The following is a 19902-nucleotide window of genomic DNA, read 5'->3' as shown; positions in this document are numbered from 1 at the left end:
ATTGAACTAGGCAAGTCAGTTAAGAACAAATTCATATTTTCAATGACGGCCTTGGAACAGTGGGTTAACTGCCTTGTTATGGGGCAGAACGACAGATTTTTACCTTGTCAGCTCGGGGATTCAATTTTGCAACCTTTCGGTTACTAGTCCAACACTCTAACCACTAGGCTACCTGCCGTCCCCTTATACTCTGTATGGCACAATACTCGTCAACAACAACAAATCAATATGTTGCGCTTCCTGTTCCAGGCAAGAGGATGTAAACATGAACCAGCGGAAGGAGAGCACCCCTCTCCTCCAGAACGGCAATGGCTCGGTCACATCCCTGCAGGCCCTCCTGAAGACCCAGCAGGGCTACGAGTCCAAGCCCGAGAAGATGGTGGGTGACTACGACCTGTCCATGGAGAGGCTGGCCTTCATCGAGAAGGGCAACAACAACGGCATGGGTGACGCCTACACCAAATGGGACCAGATCAACATGAATTTGGCCAAGCTGCCGCTGCAGCCGGACAACATGGTGGTCCAACCGGACGACCGCCCGAACGGCTCGAGCGCCAAGGAAGACTTTAACCACTTGCCTCCCCCGTATAACAATGACAACTCTACGGCGCCCATCACGGCCCACATGAAGAACGGCAACCAGCAGGGCGACCACTTCAATAGCCACTCCAGCGAGGGACTGGCTGTGTCGCCTATGAGGGTGGACTCTGCCACGTCGATGGTGCGGACGGCTTCTGCGGGCGTGACGGCCAGCAGCAACATGTCTCTGTCTCGCAGCACCGAGGAGCTGTCCCCGGAGAAACGATGCTCCCCTCCTGTAGTGGCGAAGGCTCAGAGCATCACCAACGTTGAGGCGGGGGGGATGAAGCTCTACTCCTTGGAAGCTGAGGGGGGCTCCTATGAGGGTGGCGTAGTGGGCAGGATGGCCGGAGCCGGCCCGGGGGCCCAGGGCCAGAGCATCGTACGCAGCAAGTCAGCCTCCCTGCTCAACGACCAGCCCTTCCAGGTCTACTCCGGTTCCTCAGCTTCCTCCTCCGACCTGCTCTCCAGCTCTTCCAAGCCCCCCGTCAGCACCGGCCGCTACCCCGTCCCCTCTGGCATGGCCATGGGCCCACCGCCCCAGTACAACGTCCAGTACTCCAGCAGCACCATGCCCAAAGACGGCCTGTGGACCCAGAGGACCCCCGTCCCCCCCGACCAGGGCTTCATTCCTCCGCCCCAGCATTCTCTGGCCAACACCAACTACTCCAACCGCAACCAGGCTCCTCCCTACCTCCTCCAGGCCCAGCAGAGAGGCCCGCCCACGGGGCCCACACCCGGTGACATGTGGGCTAAGGAGAGACACCTACCCCTCGGAGGTCAGCCACGGAGTGGCACCCTTCAGAGGCAGAGCAGCAGCAGTTCCTCCATGGGGGACCCCCGGCGCATGCAGGTGCCCGAGGGAGAGTACATGACGTACAGGGACATCCACACCCTAGGCCGGGGGCCGCTGGCCATGGCTCAGGCCATGCAGAGGCCTCTGTCGGCCCGTACCTACAGCATTGACGGGCCCAGCACCCCAAGGCCCCAGAGCTCCAGGCCACAGCCCCACGAGCTGCCCGAGAGGACCATGTCAGTCAGCGATTTCAACTACCAGCACGTCAGCCCCAGCAAGAGGCCCAACGCCAGGGTGAAGTCTGAGCACTCGTTGCTGGATGGGCCAGGAGGACCGGGAGCAGGAGGAAGGGTACCGGTGGACTGGAGAGATCAGGTGATGCGCCACATCGAGGCCAAGAAGATGGAAAAGGTAGAGTATTTGATGAATATTTAATAAGTAATCCATTTGATTGTACTTTTCATTCAGTATGTTTAATAATAGTCTTAATGGCCACTAAGAGAAATCCAGTATGATTTAAAGGCATAGCCACGATAAGAGGTCAAACATGGGTGATATGGACAAAAATCCATCTCTCTCTAAATTGACTGAATTATCGCAACGATAAAAAGTGAATACCATTAAGTACACCAGTTAATTGTCTATATTACCTTTAAAACTACTACTATTACTTTGAATGTTGTAGTTCTCAAATGTTCTGTTAGCAATAGCCCATATTAGCAGACTTATTTCATTTTTAGTAAAGGCTACTTATCGTTATTGTCGAAAGCAGTAAAATGTCCTCAATAAATGTCGGTTTGGTTGGTGCCGATGTTTAATTTTTGGTTTAGCGTCCCAGCTCTAATAGAGGTCACCTGTGTGTTTGATTGGGAACGTGTTAGGATCATCACACCGTTATGTCATCAGCCCAGGTTGTTATTAGGTCCGTTCGATTTGATCACGTCATTGCCGAGATGACCTCACACCGTCCATTCAGAAACCTCATGACCCACATTATAGTGGCGTTTCTGTTTCACCATCTTCGTTACTTGTCCCATTCCTTGACGTCAGTTCAGAATTATGCAAAGGAATGGGACAAGTAATGAAGATGTGGCTCTCCTCTGGTCCTTAGGTACCACAGGTTGAGGGGGGCTACAGTCTGCATTCTCCTTGTCCACTTCATCACCACAATGGGCACGTTTTAGAACGCAGCCATGAAAGTGACCACCCTGATGTTATCTAAGACGCATAGTTTAGTCAGTGATATGATTTAGAATGTGGAATGAATGGCCTCGATTTGAAAAGGAGAGATTACTCACTTGATCCTTAATTAGGAGAGGCCCAGCAGAACAGACAGAGGAGAAAATGATGCGTGGGAGATGCCATTTAATCACTTGTTCACAAAGCATGATTCGTCTGATTTTATTCCATTTCCTTCCTAATTAAATTGTAGAGCATCGACTTGTTACGTGCTGAAATCTCCTTAAAGAACACAACCACGTTAACAGATTCTGTGGTCTGAGTTTGACTGTAACATGTAGTCAATGGCAGTACAGTCGACTCCTGATAAATGGAACGGCTTTGTACTGGAAAGCTACATATTGAAATGTAAACAGCTTGCACTTGTCTGGGGTTATTAAGGCTCTACGTATAGCATGTATTGTTTCTTAAGCATGTCTATGTTGCATCAGTATGTTTGGAGTAACAAGCAAACAAGCTGCTACTAACTCAATGTATGAAATAAAATGTTTTGTGATTCGCTGCATGCTTGCCTGCTGTTAGAGCATGTGGAATGTTAACATGAACAATATTACTTCCATTGTTTTATCATTCATTACCATTTAGTGAAATGCATGCCCACTCAATTGTGTCTGTGTGTGTTGCCTGTATGGTGTGTGTGTTGCCTGTATGTCAGGGTTTCCGTTAGGAAAATGTGGCGCCCGGACATTTTGACCGACAACATTTTAATTTTACCGGACATTTGGTGAAATTTACCGGACCCGTATGGATTGGGTGTGTAACCTGATTAGGGCGTCCACCCACGGTGCTCAGAATGACAGAAATCACACATAGATTATGGTCATTCGTATTAACAGGACATGCAATTCGAGGATGCAATGACATGCGGTCCTTCTTACCGAATTCTGATGTACACTTTGAACAAGTTAGAATAACTGTCCACATGTACTTTTCCTCAGCCAACAAGATGAGTAAAGAACAGCAAAATGACTGGCCTATGTCAATTTACTATAGTAGAAAAGTTTAGGCTACCTTATTCTGTTGATCAGCTTGTTGAGAAAGAAATGGCCTTTTCCATTCACTCTGGGACAGTTGTGGGACGGTAGATCCCAAATTCATACAACCAGTAGGCCTAGGCTACATAAAAAATAAAAAAAACGTTAAAGCAATGAGTCTGATTCAACAGATCAGAAAGCTTAAACTGTTAATAAACTATTATTTCTTCACATTATAAGCGCAGCAATGCGCAGAGGGCTACGCGCAAATGTTTGTTCTGTAATGCACATGTGAGCACTTTCATGTGACGGAGATGAAAATATCCATTAGAAATGTAGAAAGAGAGGAGATCTAATAGGTTACTTTGAAGCAAAGTATTTTATTAGGCCTCATAATATGCATTAAAACGTTTAGATTTCAAACAATTAAGTATATGTTTTCAAAATGCATACTTCCTCCAGCTCATTGCAAAGTGGTGTGTGACTTCCATTACCAAAGTGGTGCCTTCCATTGCCATTTAATGCCCCGTTCAAAACATCTAGGAACTCGGAAATCTACGACTTCAGTGCATTCAAGGCAACTGGGAACGGAGGAAAAAAACGAGCTTCGACCGTGAAAAATAATTTTTGAACTGTCATACAACTTGCAATTCCAACTCGGAAACTCGGGCCTGTTTCTAGAGCTCCAACGTTTTGACCTAAAGATCACTGACTTCATGATTTCACCTCTATTTTTCAGAGTTCCCAGTTGTCTTGAAAGCACCAGAAGATACTGCAGCAGCTCTTGTGCTGTCTGACAGATTTTCCACTCAAGGGCTCTGTATCTGTATGCTGTAAGCATGTGATAAATAAGATGCATAACGAATATACTGTATACACGAACCAACTTAATTCCACGAAATTATGCTAATTGCCCTATAGATTGATAAAAATGACCAGTCATGTATTCTATCAATGAATGGGCTAAAAAGCATGATTTTGCAATGGGATCTATTCTTCTTCTCCCGGACAATTGGCCGGGTCCATTTTATTTATCGGTTTAAAAATATATATTTTGGACGAAAGCCGGCTATAACTGGCTAACGGAAACCCTACTGTATATGTAATGTGGTGTGTTGCCCTCCTCTGTTCAGAACGCCTTGTCTCGGTCCTATAATTCCAATTACGCCCCGCTGAGCTGCTCCCACTACGGCAGCTCTCGGGATGTGCACCACTCAGGCAGCCAAGGCTCTCTGGTCTTTAGTGCTGCTGCAGACGGACGGCCTTATGGAGCCCAGGGCCACTGTGTGAGTACTGGACTGGACTGGAGCTAGACTACAGTTCAGCCTCCTAGCTCCTAGCTGCCTCCTATCCAGGCAGATCTTATTCCTACCTCATACTGCTTTTCAGCTTGGGGCCCCTTTCCAATACTTTTCAAAGGCATCCTTGGCTTCCACGTTGTTCCATTCAGAATACAATGCCTTCCTCAGTTAAGATATCTCATTTTGTTGCGTGGCCTTTTTGTGATGTTCAGTCCTTGATGTTGTCATTGATCTGTGCTGGATGGAAACAAGTTTTCTCCACCTTGTTTGCTTCCATCGCTTCAAACCTCAGATCTGGGATGACTTCACAGAAGGTTTCAAGGAAGGATGCATTTTAGAACTATTGGGACAGGGCCTTTGAACTGTATAGCTCCTTGCTCTAGTGTGACGCAACCTAACTTGTTTAAAAGGGGCATCCTTTGTCTGTGCACATAAACTAGTCCGCTCTACCACAAACTGTTTGTAGGGAAACTCACAATCTCTCTATCAAGGATTTGTGTAGAGGAAAGTCCTAGCGCTGTAGAAGGGCATCTTTCAACGAGCTGTTGAGACCTGGCTGAACTACCACATTGCGTCTGTGTTGTATAAGTTGAACATTTTTGTAGTCTCTCAATTTACAGCAGACAAGTAGCCTACCTTATCCAAACAGTAGTAGGGTTGAATAGGGGTGAAGCAGTGTTGTTATCCTTATAAAGGTATTCTTTCTAAAACCTATTTTCTGTCAGGCAGTAGCTTTGTGTCATTATAGGCCATATGGTAGGATGCAATTGACAGTGAGATACTGAACAGGTATTTCACTGGCTTGGTGTCGGAGTTTCATTTATCCAGTGACATCATTGCGTCAGAAGCCTTTGATTAGTTGTATATGCTACAAGTCTCATCTCTGATGTGAAATAGCATCATGTTGAATAGTACAGTTGGATGTGTAGATTAATAGTCGTAAAAAAGCTGAAGAACATTGCACATCCTGGTATTTTCCGCAGGTGCTGGAGTTGTAGGCAAACTCACTTGTACGTAAAGCTACATTGAGCACATTGGCCACATTTGTAATTACCCTCCGGAACCTTGCCCTTTTCTCTGGTGGGGACTCAGATTTAACCACAATATCTCTCAAGTTTGGAGATCTTTTAAAAACCATACGTGGGGATATTTAAAAATGGGTTTCAATTGTGGGTCAGTATCAATACTGTACCCGTGCTTCCTGATAATGTCCTTAAATGCCTTCCCCAATGGTGAGTATTGGGTGAAGCATGATGGGACATTTACACTGAGGGACATTCAAAATGATCATTGGCATGATGTCACTGTACTACCCCTATATACATGACCTTCCACCCCCACCTGGGATATGGATGCCTGATGAAGACCTAAGGGTCGAAACGTTGTAAATAAATATCACCTGGTATCATGAGCACTAGTTTAATAATATTAGCATGTTGCATGGTACAAAATGCCCCTTTTTAAACAAGGTTTCCCTCCCAACCTATAATTCACTTATCCCAGTGCTTTATCCACCGACCCACCCACGCACTCCGAATCAGGTAGCGTGCCTCCCTTCTCAATCAAATTGATTCTCCCCTTTTAACGACACAATCATCGTCAGCTCGCTTTAATGCCTCCTCTTAACTCCCACTGTTGATCACTTCAGAATCACCTCATAACCCTTTCACTTCTCTGTGAAGATGAGCACTGTGTTTGTCCAAGGTAAGTACGGGGGAGGGGGGGGTGTAGTTGGAAGAGCAAGTAGTTGTTGTGTTAGGTTGAGTCGTGGTGTCAAATGGCTGCCTACTGATTTCCACTCAACGTGTAGTCTTATGATTTAATGAATCGTTGTTTCCTTTCCTCTGTTTATTCTCTAAAGGACACTACTTTCGGCTCTAGTGCCCTATGTAGGGAATAATCATCCTCATTGTTAAGAACGTTATCTATAGATGTACTTTTCATGGGTGTTGGAATTACCTGGAGAAATGTCAAAATGAATAGTTAACACAACATATTCCATTTTTGTTAACCAAACATGTGACAAACATTATTATCCTCGATCAGAACATGGTCAACTAATTCAGCTTAGACATGAAGAATTAGCTCAACATTACCTAATAGTACACGGATTCAGGGACTTGCCTAAAATAGGAGAGGTGTGTTTGTCACAGACACAGTGGTCAGGACATGGGCTTTGTTACCAATCATCTCACATCGTTCCCTCTTCAGGATGACGTGTTTGGACCTCAAGGGCAACAGGGCTACACCATGGACACCCTCCGAAAAGTAAGTGCACACTAGAGCCAAATGTAGAGGATACCCATACACCAATCAACCACCTTCCTATTGTGTTACTTTTTATTTTGACTTTTTATTTTAGCGTACTTGGTGAATATTTTTTTCTTGAACTGCACTGTTGGTTAAGGGCTTGTAAGTAAGCATTTCACTGTAAAGTCTACACTTGTTGTATTCGACGCATGTGGCAAATAGTTTGATTGGATCATTTTCACATTTCTAAAAGATGGTCTCCTCAAATTGGTTTGCTTCCCTACTATATATTCGAAATGCAGACCATAAAGCCCATGGAATAGTCATAGGCCCATACAGTTTGGAGTAGTTTAACAAAACGAGGGCAATAATTCTACAAATCGATCATACAACCCCACCATGACTAGAAGTGCCTGTCTGTCCCATCTCGGCACATGCATTCCCTGACCCATAGCTTTTTCTGTAGCGCTATAAGTAGAACGTTGCCCAGCCCAATACCCAGAGTAGAGCTAGCTAGCTGAGAATTACGATATTGACCCAGTAGCAATACCTACAAGCACCATCCTCCTCCCCACCAGTGATTAATGAGTTCTAATTAACAAGATCTGCCTTGAAAGAGATTATTGTTCAGGCCTATCTATTCTCACGGTGGCCCCTCTTGCCTCCACCAGGGTCCCCGGTGCCTCGCAGTGAGGTTTGGAGGAGCGCTGCTTCTGTTATACTGGTATTATTAATAGCTATCCTGGGTGGAATACGGTGGCGGAAGCTCAGCGTAGTGAAGCTCCTCAGTCCAGTCCCCAGTGGGCTCTTGACCTTCATCATCTAGGCTAGATACAGTATGGTACGGTGTCCGTGGACAAGTCGAGGAATTGCGATTTAGAAGAGTAATATGTGAGAATATTAAGAGTTCTACTGTATGTACAGTATACAGTGTTTCTATATGAACTTCTCAGTTGAGGACTGATTGTGAAGAGGCTCATTTGAAATATTTGATACCCAGAAATCTCTCCCTTTCCATGACCTGTGAAATAATTAGAGCAGGCCCATTTCTCACGATTCCATTTACACTGAGAATTCCATTTACACTGAGAGAATTGAATTTGTGAGAAATGTAGACATTTTGGGGAGTTCCTCCTGCCACCTGCAGGTTCTCCGGTGGTACCGCAACTGTCTCTTTTCAGTAACCGGCTCAGACAGAGCCGCAGAATGAGGTCAGTCGGCTGTCTGGGAGAATTTGAAATGGTCTGTTCCAAGAGATGTCGTACGGAAGAACCACAGCGTGACTCATAGAGAGCCATTTTATTATACGGACTGCCAAGTCCTTATCAGACGTTAGATAAGCCCTTTTATATAAATGTCTCCTTCGAACGCACTAACGCAATGTTTTTTGTTTTTGTTCAATTTATTCAATGTTCTTCAACTTACTGTCTATCTGCCTGGATGTAGATATGGATCTCGCTGTCGAATAGGAATACTAAGGACAAATGGTTTTGAACTGGTGTTTTATGGAATGAACTGTTTTTATTTGGACATGTTCCAAGTTCTGACCAAATGTGGGGAAACTTGTCGACATTTTCAGATTCTACCCAAACGTTTACCAAGATGAAGTGGACTCTGTCGTGGTCCTTCAGACCCGGCATTGATAATGACTCTTCAGTCGCTCCGTAAAGAACCTATTGCACTGCTTCTGTAGACAAGAGCCCTAGTCTAGCCTATCCTATTACATGGTATATAGGGAATAGGATGTCATTTCACATTTGCACTAAGTCACAGTGAAGAAAGCCTAACCCTTGCCGGCCAAGCTACGTCAGCTACGGAACCTGCCAAAAACCCCACCACCATCTAATAAAACCTAATTGATTCATCTCTGAAATTCATCCTCCACACCAGTCAGAGGACAATTATTCCCATGATTTTGTTGCTTTGGGGGCAGTGGCAATGAGTCAGTGGATCCCATCCCCCTGGCCTGCTGCTTTAGACAGAGCACCTTGCTGGTGGTAAATCAGCAGCTTCTACTAAAATCGCACTCTTGTTCTGTCACATGTTCTTCTGTATGCCGGGCCTGCAGTTTAGCTTACCCTTTGGCCCAATTTTTTTTTTCTCTCTCTCTTGCTGGATTATAGCCTAGTATTTTATTATCTTAAGTGCTGTGAAAGTATGAATTTGAGTACTGTGTATGCCCAAACCCTGCTGAACATTAAAGTGTATTGTCTGATGAGCGTTTTAGATGTCTTTTTAATCAATTTTGTTGGAATGTCAACTCTACAACAACATCTGTCTGTCTCTGTGTGTGTCTGTCTGTGTGTTTTGCCAGGTGCCTTCGATGAACGGTCAGCTGAGCGGTCCGGTGCGTGGCCAGATGACGTCGTGCCAGACGCCCATGGCCCGCCACCCCTCCAGAGAGCAGCTCATCGACTACCTGATGCTCAAGGTTTCCCATGGCCAGCAGCCCCAGGGGCCCCCTCCACCACGGGCTGACCACGACACACTGCAGCAGGAGGTAGGGTGGGGAAATGGATGGAGAGTTACAGTTCAACAAAGCTCCTTATCCCTACACCTGGAGAGCTATAGGGTGTTTAGCCCACAGCTACAAACCTCATTCATCATCAAAACCTTGATTAACTAAGATGACTAGGTCAAACACATATGTGTGTTTTAGTGCTGGGCTTGAACTACACCATCGAGGAATAGGGTTGATGACCACTGGGTTAAAGCATGCATAGCATTGCACTTAATATCATTGCACTTACTATCATTGCACTTCATAGTTGTTAATAGTGGTTTGTTTGTTACATCAATTAAACTGGCTAGACTGAAAGTATTCAGACCCAACATTTTGTTACGTTACAGCCTTATTCTAAAATTGGTTAAAAAACAACACCCCATCTACACACAATACCCCATAATGACAAAGCAAAAACAGGTTTTTCGATTATTTTTTTTGCTCATATATAAATATATATATATATATATATAAAGTAACACATTTACGTAAGTTTTCAGACCCTTTACTCAATACACTTGAAGCACCTTTTGCAGCGATTACAGCCACGAGTCTTCTTGGGTATGACGCTACAAGCTTGGCACACCTGTATTTGGGGAGTTTCTCCCATTCTTCCCTGCAGATCCTCTCAAGCTCTGTCAGGTTGGATGGAGAGCGTCGCTGCACAGCTTTTTTCAGGTCTATCCAGGGATGTTTGATCGGGTTCATGTCCGGGCTCTGGCTGGGCCACTCAAGGACATTGAGACTTGTCCCGAAGCCACTTCTGCATTGTCTTGGCTGTGTGCTTAGGGTCGTTGTCCTGTTGGAAGGTGAACCTTCACCCCAGTCAGGTCCTGAGTGCCCTGGAGCAGGTTTTCATGAAGGATCTCTCTGTTCTATCATGACAGCCTGCAAACTCCAAGCAGGCTGTCATGTGCATTTTACTGAGGAGTGGCTTCCGTTTGGCCACTACCATAAAGGCCTGATTGGTGGAGTGCTGCAGAGATGGTTGTCCTTCTGGAAGGTTCTCCCATCTCCACAGAGGAACTCTGGGTCTCTGTCAGAGTGACCATTGGGTTCTTGGTCACCTCCCTTACCAAGGCCCTTCTCCCCCGAATTGCTCAGTTTGGCCGGGCGGCCAGTTTAGGAAGAGTCTTGGTGGTTTCAAACTTCTTCCATTTAAGAATGATGGAGGCCGGTGTGTTCTTGGACCTTCAATACTGCAGAAATGTTTTGGTACCTTTCCACAGATCTGTGCATAGACACAGTCCTGTCTCTGAGCTCTACATACAATTCCTTCAACCTCATGGCTTGGTTTTTACTCTAACATGCCCTGTCAACTGTGGGACCTTTATATAGACCGGTGTGTCTCTTTCCAAATCATGTCCAATCAATTGAATTACCACTGGTGGACTCCAATCAAGTTGGAGAAACATCTAAAGGATGATCAATGGAAACAGGATGCACCTGAGCTCAATTTAGTCTCATACCAAAGGGTCTGAATGCTTATGTAAATAAGGTATCTGTTTTTTATTTTTAGTACTTTTGCAAAAATTTCAAGAACTTTGTCAGTACAAAAAAAAAATGCATGAAATGAAATGTATGCATTCACTACTATAAGTCGCTCTGGATAAGAGCGTCTGCTAAATGACTAAAATGTAAATGTAATTATGGGGTATTGTGTGTAGATTTAGGATTTTTTTTATTTAATCCATTTTAGAATAAGGCTGTAACGTAACAGTTGAAGGGGTCTTTCCGAATGTACTGTATGTGACTCATATTCAAAGTAACGTCCCCTGTGAAGGTAGTAATGTCTGTTTTTCAGTTTCGTGTGAAAGTGGAGAAGAACCCAGAGCTAGGGTTCAGTATATCAGGAGGAGTAGGAGGACGGGGAAACCCCTTTCGTCCGGACGATAATGTATGTTCACTCATCAGCCCTCTTTTTCCCATAGCAATATAGTGTTGTCTATTTTTCCAGCCTACTGCATGTGACATGTAATCTAAGCACTTACACAATTGAGTCCTCTAAGTTAAGCATTGCAATATGTTAGTAGTTCACTGTATAGCAACTCAGCTTGTTACTGCATTTGTACGGATTTTGCAACAGTCAGTCAGTAAATAATGTCACTAGTGTTAACCAGATGGGTGTGATTCGTCTCTCTCTTCTCTCTCTCAGGGCATCTTCGTGACAAGGGTCCAGCCTGAGGGACCTGCCTCCAAGATACTCCAGCCTGGAGACAAGATCCTCCAGGTGAACCCCATAATACCATTCCCTCTATATCCCCATCACTATATATCGATACTGTATCAATTATTTGCTGAACACGTTTACCCACTACAAAATACCATACAGATCAGAGCCAAAGTTGCCATCTCGGTGTTGAGCTATATCTCTCCTTGTTTCCCCCCAGGCAAACGGATATAGCTTTGTGAACGTTGACCATGGGAATGCCGTGGCCCTGCTGAAGACATTTCCCACCACTGTGGATATGATCATCGTCCGAGAGTTGGCGGCGTAGAGCGAGACAGACGGGACTGTGGAGCGACGACCTCCAATCCTTCTTGTTTTTATATACAGAGGAGCCTGGTCTATAAATAGAAGAACTGAACTGCTTTATGGGGAAGAGAACCTTCTAGAGCTTTTGGGATAATGGGGGCCGAACCACTGCATCAAGTGGACTTAGTGAGGGAGGAGGGGGAGCAAACATCTGGAAGCATGCATAGTCGACTTGGTCATCTTAAAGAAGAAGTCACTGTGGGATAGCCGGTTATTTTTTACACAGAGGACGCTGCAGAGACGGCGTGTGCTCCAACGACACAGAGATCAACAACAACAAAAAGTGCTTTCTGTATCGTTAGACTTGGTTTTTTTTTTAAGAAAATAATTTACCTACGTCATTACAGAGTTGTAGTTGCTGTAGTTGAGCATTAACTGTAGTTGACCACTAGAGGGCAGGGCTCCCTCTGTCTCTCTCTCTGCCCTCCTTTTTAAATCATGTATTTTTGTTTTTAATTTAATAGATGCCGAGACCACTTATTTGACCTAGGTGACATTTGATCTGGGGGACAATGTTATGTGCTTTCTTGTGGAGATGAATGTAGTGCTGAGTTGCGCTTTCAGAACGATGTTTAAGAATCCCCCCCTGCCTACTTGCAATTGTGACAATTTTTGACCGGGTCCTGTACATGGTGGACAGTTGAGAAGGACAATTAATTTGCTTCTGCCTCCATAAAGCCTGTGAGCCACACACTGCATACATCCATTATATACTGTCCGCAGTCTAGGAACAGTTATAGTAGCCTCCTTGGAACCACTGGCTTGGAATATCCCTCACCTGAGAAGACCTGCCTGTGCCGTCACTGAACTCCTGACAGACGAGGACACTCACTCCGTCACTGAATCAACTACTCTGTTTGCTGACTACTTGGATGCTGTAAAACACTCTTCGTATGTGAAATGGAATTGGGACTGGGATATGGAACAGATCATGGTATTTCTTTGTGGGGAAATGGACTAGGAGTAACAGTAGAGGAATGTCTTTGCTTGGCCTTAATTAGCCTAGCCAGGATGTGATGTGAGATGGTGGGTCAGGAGGCAGAGTGGTAATGTCAGGTCACCAAAACTTGTGTTTGAGACCATGGTCAGGTGTTGGGGAGGTCCCAAAGTGTGCTACATACTAGTGGTGCACTATATACAAAGGATATAGGGTGTGATTTGAGATGCAGCCTGTGTCAGACTCCGAGCAGGTTTAGGCCTGGTCTCTGGGCCCCTTCCACTCAGACTCCGAGCAGGTTTAGGCCTGGTCTCTGGGCCCCTTCCAGTCAGACTCCGAGCAGGTTTAGGCCTGGTCTCTGGGCCCCTTCCACTCAGACTCCGAGCAGGTTTAGGCCTGGTCTCTGGGCCCCTTCCACTCATGTTGGTAAGATTCTAAAGGGCTTCTCCCTCAACTCAGCCATTGGTGACTAGAAAACTCACAAAACGGTTTGAGATTAAAAGGGGTTTATGTCTGTAACATATTTTTGTTTAAGTGGGGGAAAACAACCATAGTTTGCCTTTTGTGTATAAAAATCATATTTTTTAGACATCAATCTAGGCTTTTCACTCTCTTTTTGTGTTGGGATAGTGTTGTTTCATGCATGGACTCTTTGCTCTACGCTGGGGGGGACTGAGCTGTTAAGTGCCATAGACCTTGAACTGTTTGAACAAGGGGGTGGAGGGAGTGACTACCCTGAGACCCAAGCAATATTCACATATTTCTCTTCACAACAAACTAAACGCTCTCTTCTTGAGTACACCCCATGTGACTCGACACAATGGTTTAATAGCAATAGTCAGCGGCTTTATTTTCATTCAGAAAGACATCCGATTGCATTTTTTTAAACCTATAAAAGAAAAAAAACGCAAGAAGAAACCCTTTTAGTGATCGCTGATTGTTATACGGGATTTTATATTGTAAAGAATCTTTTCTAATGAAAAACAACATGTGAAGTTACATTTTTAGCGAAGAAAGTAAAATGTAGAAGTCTGCATTGTATAATAGTGAATGCTCTTGCGTCACTCAGCCCTAGGCTTTCATATGAGTTGCAGGCTTTCCCAAACTTGACTGCTCGGAAAACTGTTCAAACCAACTGGTTACGTGTATCTGTGCAAACATTAATAACTTTTACCCCAGTGTAAAAGAAACTCAATCCGAGCTGCAAAGTTTCTAATTGAATAGTGTCAAGTTATAAAAAGGCATTTCAAAGCTTTTACGCTATGTCCACTTGGTGTAATCAACAGTCTATAGATGTATGTGTTGTTTGCATGAATTCACCCAATGAATTGTCTATTTTGAAAAATGAATCCATGAAAACCTTTAGAAATATTTCCTATAGAAAGCAAACGATCCAATTCAAAGATCTCTACAAGTTATGACCCCACTGAACCTTTTTTGGAAATCGATTGTAATGCAAACACTGAATTGTGACAGAGCGTATATAAAGTACTTATCAGAGATTGATTTCCCCCCCCCCCCACACATTTAATGTTATTGTCGTTATCCAAATCCTTCACAAATTTCAAATGGTATGCATGTAATTCATTGTTACTTTATGCATACAGCTAAAGATTATACTCATGTTACTGTCGACTTGTGACTCGAATAGAAAACATTGTCAATGATGTTTGCTCCCCTTTTTTTCCATTTTGAATTCCAACTGAATATTGCCCCCAAATGAAACTTTTTATAGCAACTGCAGACCCAGTGACATGCTCATAACTGCAGATATTTGTCATTGGTCAATGTTAGCCCAGAGAGGTAACATATTGACTTGTTAAGGTTTCTCTCCTGCATTTCCCCCTCGCAAGATTACTGTTAGTACACCATGTTTTAAATTAGAACATTGTAATTATGCTTTTGTGCTGTTTTGTTGTGGGCACTGTGTTATTTTACTTTCTATCTGGGAATAGGAACAATCTAATGAGATTTCTTGGGTCAATGTCATATTTAGACCCAAACAGGGGGTCACCTGTTTGCCATATCTAAGATAAACTGGTCTTCTCTTCATTCTCCCACCTTGTTTTTATTTATTTAGCTCAGTCTGTGACTTTTTAGACATTACTAATCAAAATGTAAATACTTTTTAAAAAGTTAAGAAATCAATTAATCATGGCATTAGTCACTGAGTTTGTAAAACCAGCAATAAATTGCAATGCAGACACAACCCGTTTAATGTATAGCTATTTCAAAGGTTTCTCTGGAAACGGCTACAGTGAGATGATTGATATGCATTCATTCAACATTCCAGATTTTGTATATAACAATACTGTTTCTGAGTTAACCTGTGGAAAATAAGAAATAAACTAATGCTCTTTACAATTGTTTCCTTCATTGAATGACGTTCTCTCCTTTTTTTCCCCCCCAAAGGCTTGAATGCGGCAATTCCCCATGCCAGACTGTGACGTAATATGTTGAAGATATGCTTCTTAATACAGCCATGTATTAGGATTAAGAATATATATATTTGGACTAGATAATGCTGAACACGGTTGGAATTCTGTTTATATAAATTGAACAGAAGACAAGTAGTTAATTTGACACCAAAGGTAAACAAATCAGTTGAAATTGCTCTGTGGATGTAATAGACTTCAGAATTGCATTGGGGGCGTACTTATACAAAGTACAGCATTACCTATGTATTTTGGGTCCATGAAATGGGGTACCAGCCTACTCCGTGACACCCACTGAACACAACTGTGGGAAATCAGCTCCATCTAGTCAGCCTATTGTACGTATTGAACATTCATATTGCAATGTACAGCCTTACCCCATTTCATAGACTCAAGACCCGTAGGTATCAGCCTACTCTGTGACACCAACAGAATGTAACCCTCCCTGAAATCTGATTTGCCCCCCCCCTAATTTTGACCAAGACTCCTCAATCTCACCGGAGAAAGCATCCGAGCGAGTGAAACAGCGCCCCTCTGTTTTAGAATGTGTAGCCCATGTATCTGATGCCATCATTCTTTTTGGCCAGACAACAGACACATGGGCTACAGATACTAAAGCAGAGGGGTGCTGTTTGTCTCACTTGGATGCTTTCTCTGGTGAAATAGATTCAGCCTCTTGCAAATTGAAGGAAAATTATAAAACACGGATACACACTTTAAAAAAATTAAATTCCCCCCATTTTTGAGGAAGCCTGGCTTCTCTTGGCGTCCCCCATGAATACAAGCCACTTTGTAGGCTGAATGTCATTATACTTAAGGTATTTGTAATAGATGTCCCTTTCCATTGGGCTCCTGAGTGGCGCAGCAGTCTTAGGCATTGCATCTCAGTGCAAGAGGCGTCATTGCAGTCCCTGGTTCGAATCCATAGGGTGGCGCACAATTGGCCCAGCGTCGTTCGGGTTTGGCTGGGGTAGGCAGTCATTGTAAATAAGAATTTGATCTTAACTGACTTGCTTCGTTAAATAAAGGTTAAATAAAAAATTCAAAATGGCGGATGCACAGTTCGGATGGTGGATTTATTTTGGAATAGACGAACGTGCGCAGGTGACCTACTTTATGAAGTTATTTGTTTACTGCTGTCATCAAGGCAACGGAATGCTACTTTGAAGAATTTGAAATATAAAATATATTTTGATTGGTTAAACACTTTTGGTCACTACATGCTTCCATATGTGTTATTTCATAGTTTTGAGATCTTCACTATTATTCTTCAATGTAGAAAATAGTAAAAGAAAAACCCTTGAATGAGTAGGTGTGTCCAAACTTTTGACTGGTACATAAATATATATAACATTTTACTTTTTTCTCCCCAATTGGTAGTTAGTCTTGTCCCATCGCTGCCTCTCCCGTACGTACTCGGGAGAGGCGAAGGTCGAGAGCCGTGCGTCCTCTGAGAAACAACCCAGCCAAGCCGCACTGCTTCTTGACACAATGCCCATTTAACCTGGAAGCCAGCCACACCAATGTGTCGGAGGAAACACCGTACACCTGTTGACCGTATCAGCATGCATTGCGCCCGGCTCACCACAGGAGTCACTAGAGCGCGATGGGGCAAGCTCAACCCTGCCGGCCAAACCCTCCCCTAACCCGGACAACATTGGGCCTATTGTGCGCTGCCCCATGGGTCACCCGGTTGCAGCCGGCTGCAACAGATCCTAGACTCGAACCAGGATCTCTAGTAGCACAGCTAGCACTGCGGTGCATTGTCTTAAACCACTGCGCCACTCGGGAGGCCCAGTGCAGCTTTTGACATTATTGATCATAGCCTGCTGCTGGGAAAACTTAGTGGTTATGGCTTTACACCCCCTGCTATAATGTGGATAAAGAGTTACTTGTCTAACAGAACACAGAGGGTGTTCTTTAATGAAAGCCTCTCAAACATAATCCAGGTAGAATCAGGAATTCCCCAGGGTAGCTGTTTAGGCCCCTTGCATTTTTCAATCTTTACTAACGACATGCCACTGGCTTTGAGTAAGGCCAGTGTGTCTATGTATGCGGATGACTCAAGACTATACACATCAGCTACTACAGCGACAGAAATGACTGCAACACTTAACAAAGAGGTGCAGTTAGTTTTGGAATGGGTACCAAGGAATAAGATAGTTTTGGAAATATTTAGGACTAAGAGCATTGTATTTGGAGCAAACCATTCACTAAACCCTTGGGAAAATTGCAGTTGGCTCAGAACAAGGAAGCACGGCTGGCCCTTAAAAGTACACAGAGAGCTAACATTACTGACGTATGTCAATCTGTCATGGCTCAAAGTGGAAGAGAAATTGACTTCATCATTACTTGTTTTTGTAAGAGGTGTTGACAAGCTGAATGTACCGAGCTGTCTGTTTAAAACACTAGCACACAAGACATGCCACCCGAGGTCTTTTCACAGTCTCCAAGTCCAGAACAGACTATGGGAGGTGCACAGTACTACATAGAGCCAAGAATACATGGAACTCTATTCCACATCAGGTAACTGATGCAAGCAGTAGAATCAGATTTAAAAAGCAGATAAAAATACACCTCATGAAACGACGGGGACTGTGAAGAGACACACAAAGGTACAGACACATGCATACACACACATTGTGATATTGTTGTGTGGTGGTATTGAACATTTTGTGTTGTGGGTATGTGGTAGTGTAGGGATGTTATATGATGTACTGTTTTATCTTTAGCTCATTCAGTACAAACATTGTTCACTGTTTTATCTTTTGTTTTATATGGAATGTGGGTGCTTTGGTGTGTTTGGGCCCCAGGAAGAGTAGCTGCTGTCTTGGCAGCAGCTAATGGGGATCCCTAGTAAATACAAGTACTTTGAAAATATTAGCTAGCAAGCTAGCAGTCATCATCATGAATCATGTCGACAATCTACTGGCAAACCCTTGTCATATGAAGAGAAATAATGAGGAGGAATTATAATCACTAGCCTGCTATTCAGTGGAGTGGGTGAGTGGTCCAAGTCTGGGTTTAAGGGTCTCTTATCCAAGCTTAAAAGGATAAACATTGTGTTTTTTCAGAGTTCCCAGTTGTCTTGAAAGCACCATAAATCCAGGGAATACCAGTTTGATGACAGCTGCACAACCTTCCTGTTCAAGTGAGCACAGCACAACAAGGTGAACCCAAAAATGTCTTGTATGCTGCTGCATAAATTATGTAATATGCCAGGGAGATATGTATTCCGGAGCTAAGAAAGTAATACTAAGTGTATGTTGTGTAGTAAACTGTTAGTAGCCCATGTGCCTCACCCTAATAATTTGGTCAATTTTCCCCTCATAATTGAACCTACTGTTCTGACTTGGTAGTGCAGATGTAGCTTATAGCCTGTTTTAGAGAGGTGTAGTCATTGGATTTTGTAAGAGCTTTAATTGTCAGCTTATATGCCCCCTTTATTTATCCTACTGTTCTGACTTGGTGTACAGGGAGAATACTGTAAGAATAGCCAATGTTACGTCGCTGTACATTTAAAGTGTGCTGAACAAATAGTTACTTTGACTACGTCCGTCCTAGCTCACTCATTCATGTCAAAATCGAAATTACGGATCGTCTCTTTTCTGCTCGTCGTCCCCTTATGCCATAGTTTGTACATCTCAACTGTCAGTAGAAACCCCATTTGTTTAAGCAAGTCAGCCATATCAGCTATGTTTATTTTAAAGGCAGTAAATGAGGCTGAACTAACTGTTTCGCTGCCAGACAAGGCTCTGCTGATAGCCAGGTGTAGCAGTGGTAAGGTTCTGGGACTGCTGTTGGGACAGCTTTATGTAGGCCTTAACAGTCTGTGGGCACCGCCTGTCACCGTTATAGTGCAATGAATGTATTGCTTAGTGTTGTGTAGTGGCTTTCTGGCATGCATCCCTAAAAAGTTTGGGGGGAGTTTTCCCTACCAAGATATACATGCTAAAATCGGCACTGGCTATAGAAAATAGGAATAGGCAAATTACTCTGAATGTCACTTGTGTGCTGCCCTCCTGTACGCTGCGAGACTCCATTCTTTACTGCGTGCCGCCAGTCAAGTTGAAATAGGCTAAACCATCGTCTGTCACATCACGATGTCGTCACCATCGACGATGGCTGTCAATCATCGTCGATAGACGATGCTATCGTTATATCGCCCAACCCCATCTAGCTGAATCCTTGCTAATTGATTTATAGTTATACACAGATCTTAAATGGGGTGTGGCAAGACTGATGGAATAAAAATAGGCCAGCTAAATTGTTCAGCTAAAACACTGTATAAAATGGGGACTGAAATGATGTACACACTTGGACAGTCTTTAGGATTGTCTGAGCGCTCTAAA

At 43.8% G+C, this 19902-nt stretch overlaps 1 protein-coding gene across 2 annotated transcripts in view; it reads left to right on the top strand.

Moving 5' to 3' along the window:
- LOC106563143 (erbin) overlaps positions 1-15479 on the top strand; it is a 138158-nt gene extending 122679 nt beyond the window's left edge. The window contains exons 21-27 of one of the 2 annotated variants that reach the window (XM_014128408.3): positions 250-1786; positions 4722-4874; positions 7101-7157; positions 9454-9639; positions 11447-11539; positions 11798-11872; positions 12033-15479. In XM_014128408.3, coding sequence (XP_013983883.2) covers positions 250-1786; positions 4722-4874; positions 7101-7157; positions 9454-9639; positions 11447-11539; positions 11798-11872; positions 12033-12140 — 2209 coding nt within the window. In that variant the 3' untranslated portion in view covers positions 12141-15479. The remainder of the gene's footprint in view (positions 1-249; positions 1787-4721; positions 4875-7100; positions 7158-9453; positions 9640-11446; positions 11540-11797; positions 11873-12032) is intronic. The other variant, XM_014128409.3, reaches the window with a different exon arrangement.
- The last annotated feature ends 4423 nt before the right edge of the window (positions 15480-19902 follow it).

This window comes from Salmo salar, chromosome 11, assembly GCF_965601325.2.
Source record: "Salmo salar chromosome 11, fSalSal1, whole genome shotgun sequence".
Classification (NCBI taxonomy): Eukaryota; Metazoa; Chordata; class Actinopteri; order Salmoniformes; family Salmonidae; genus Salmo; species Salmo salar.
Note: the sequence above shows the minus strand (reverse complement) of the source record. Positions and strands in the feature narration are given on the sequence as shown.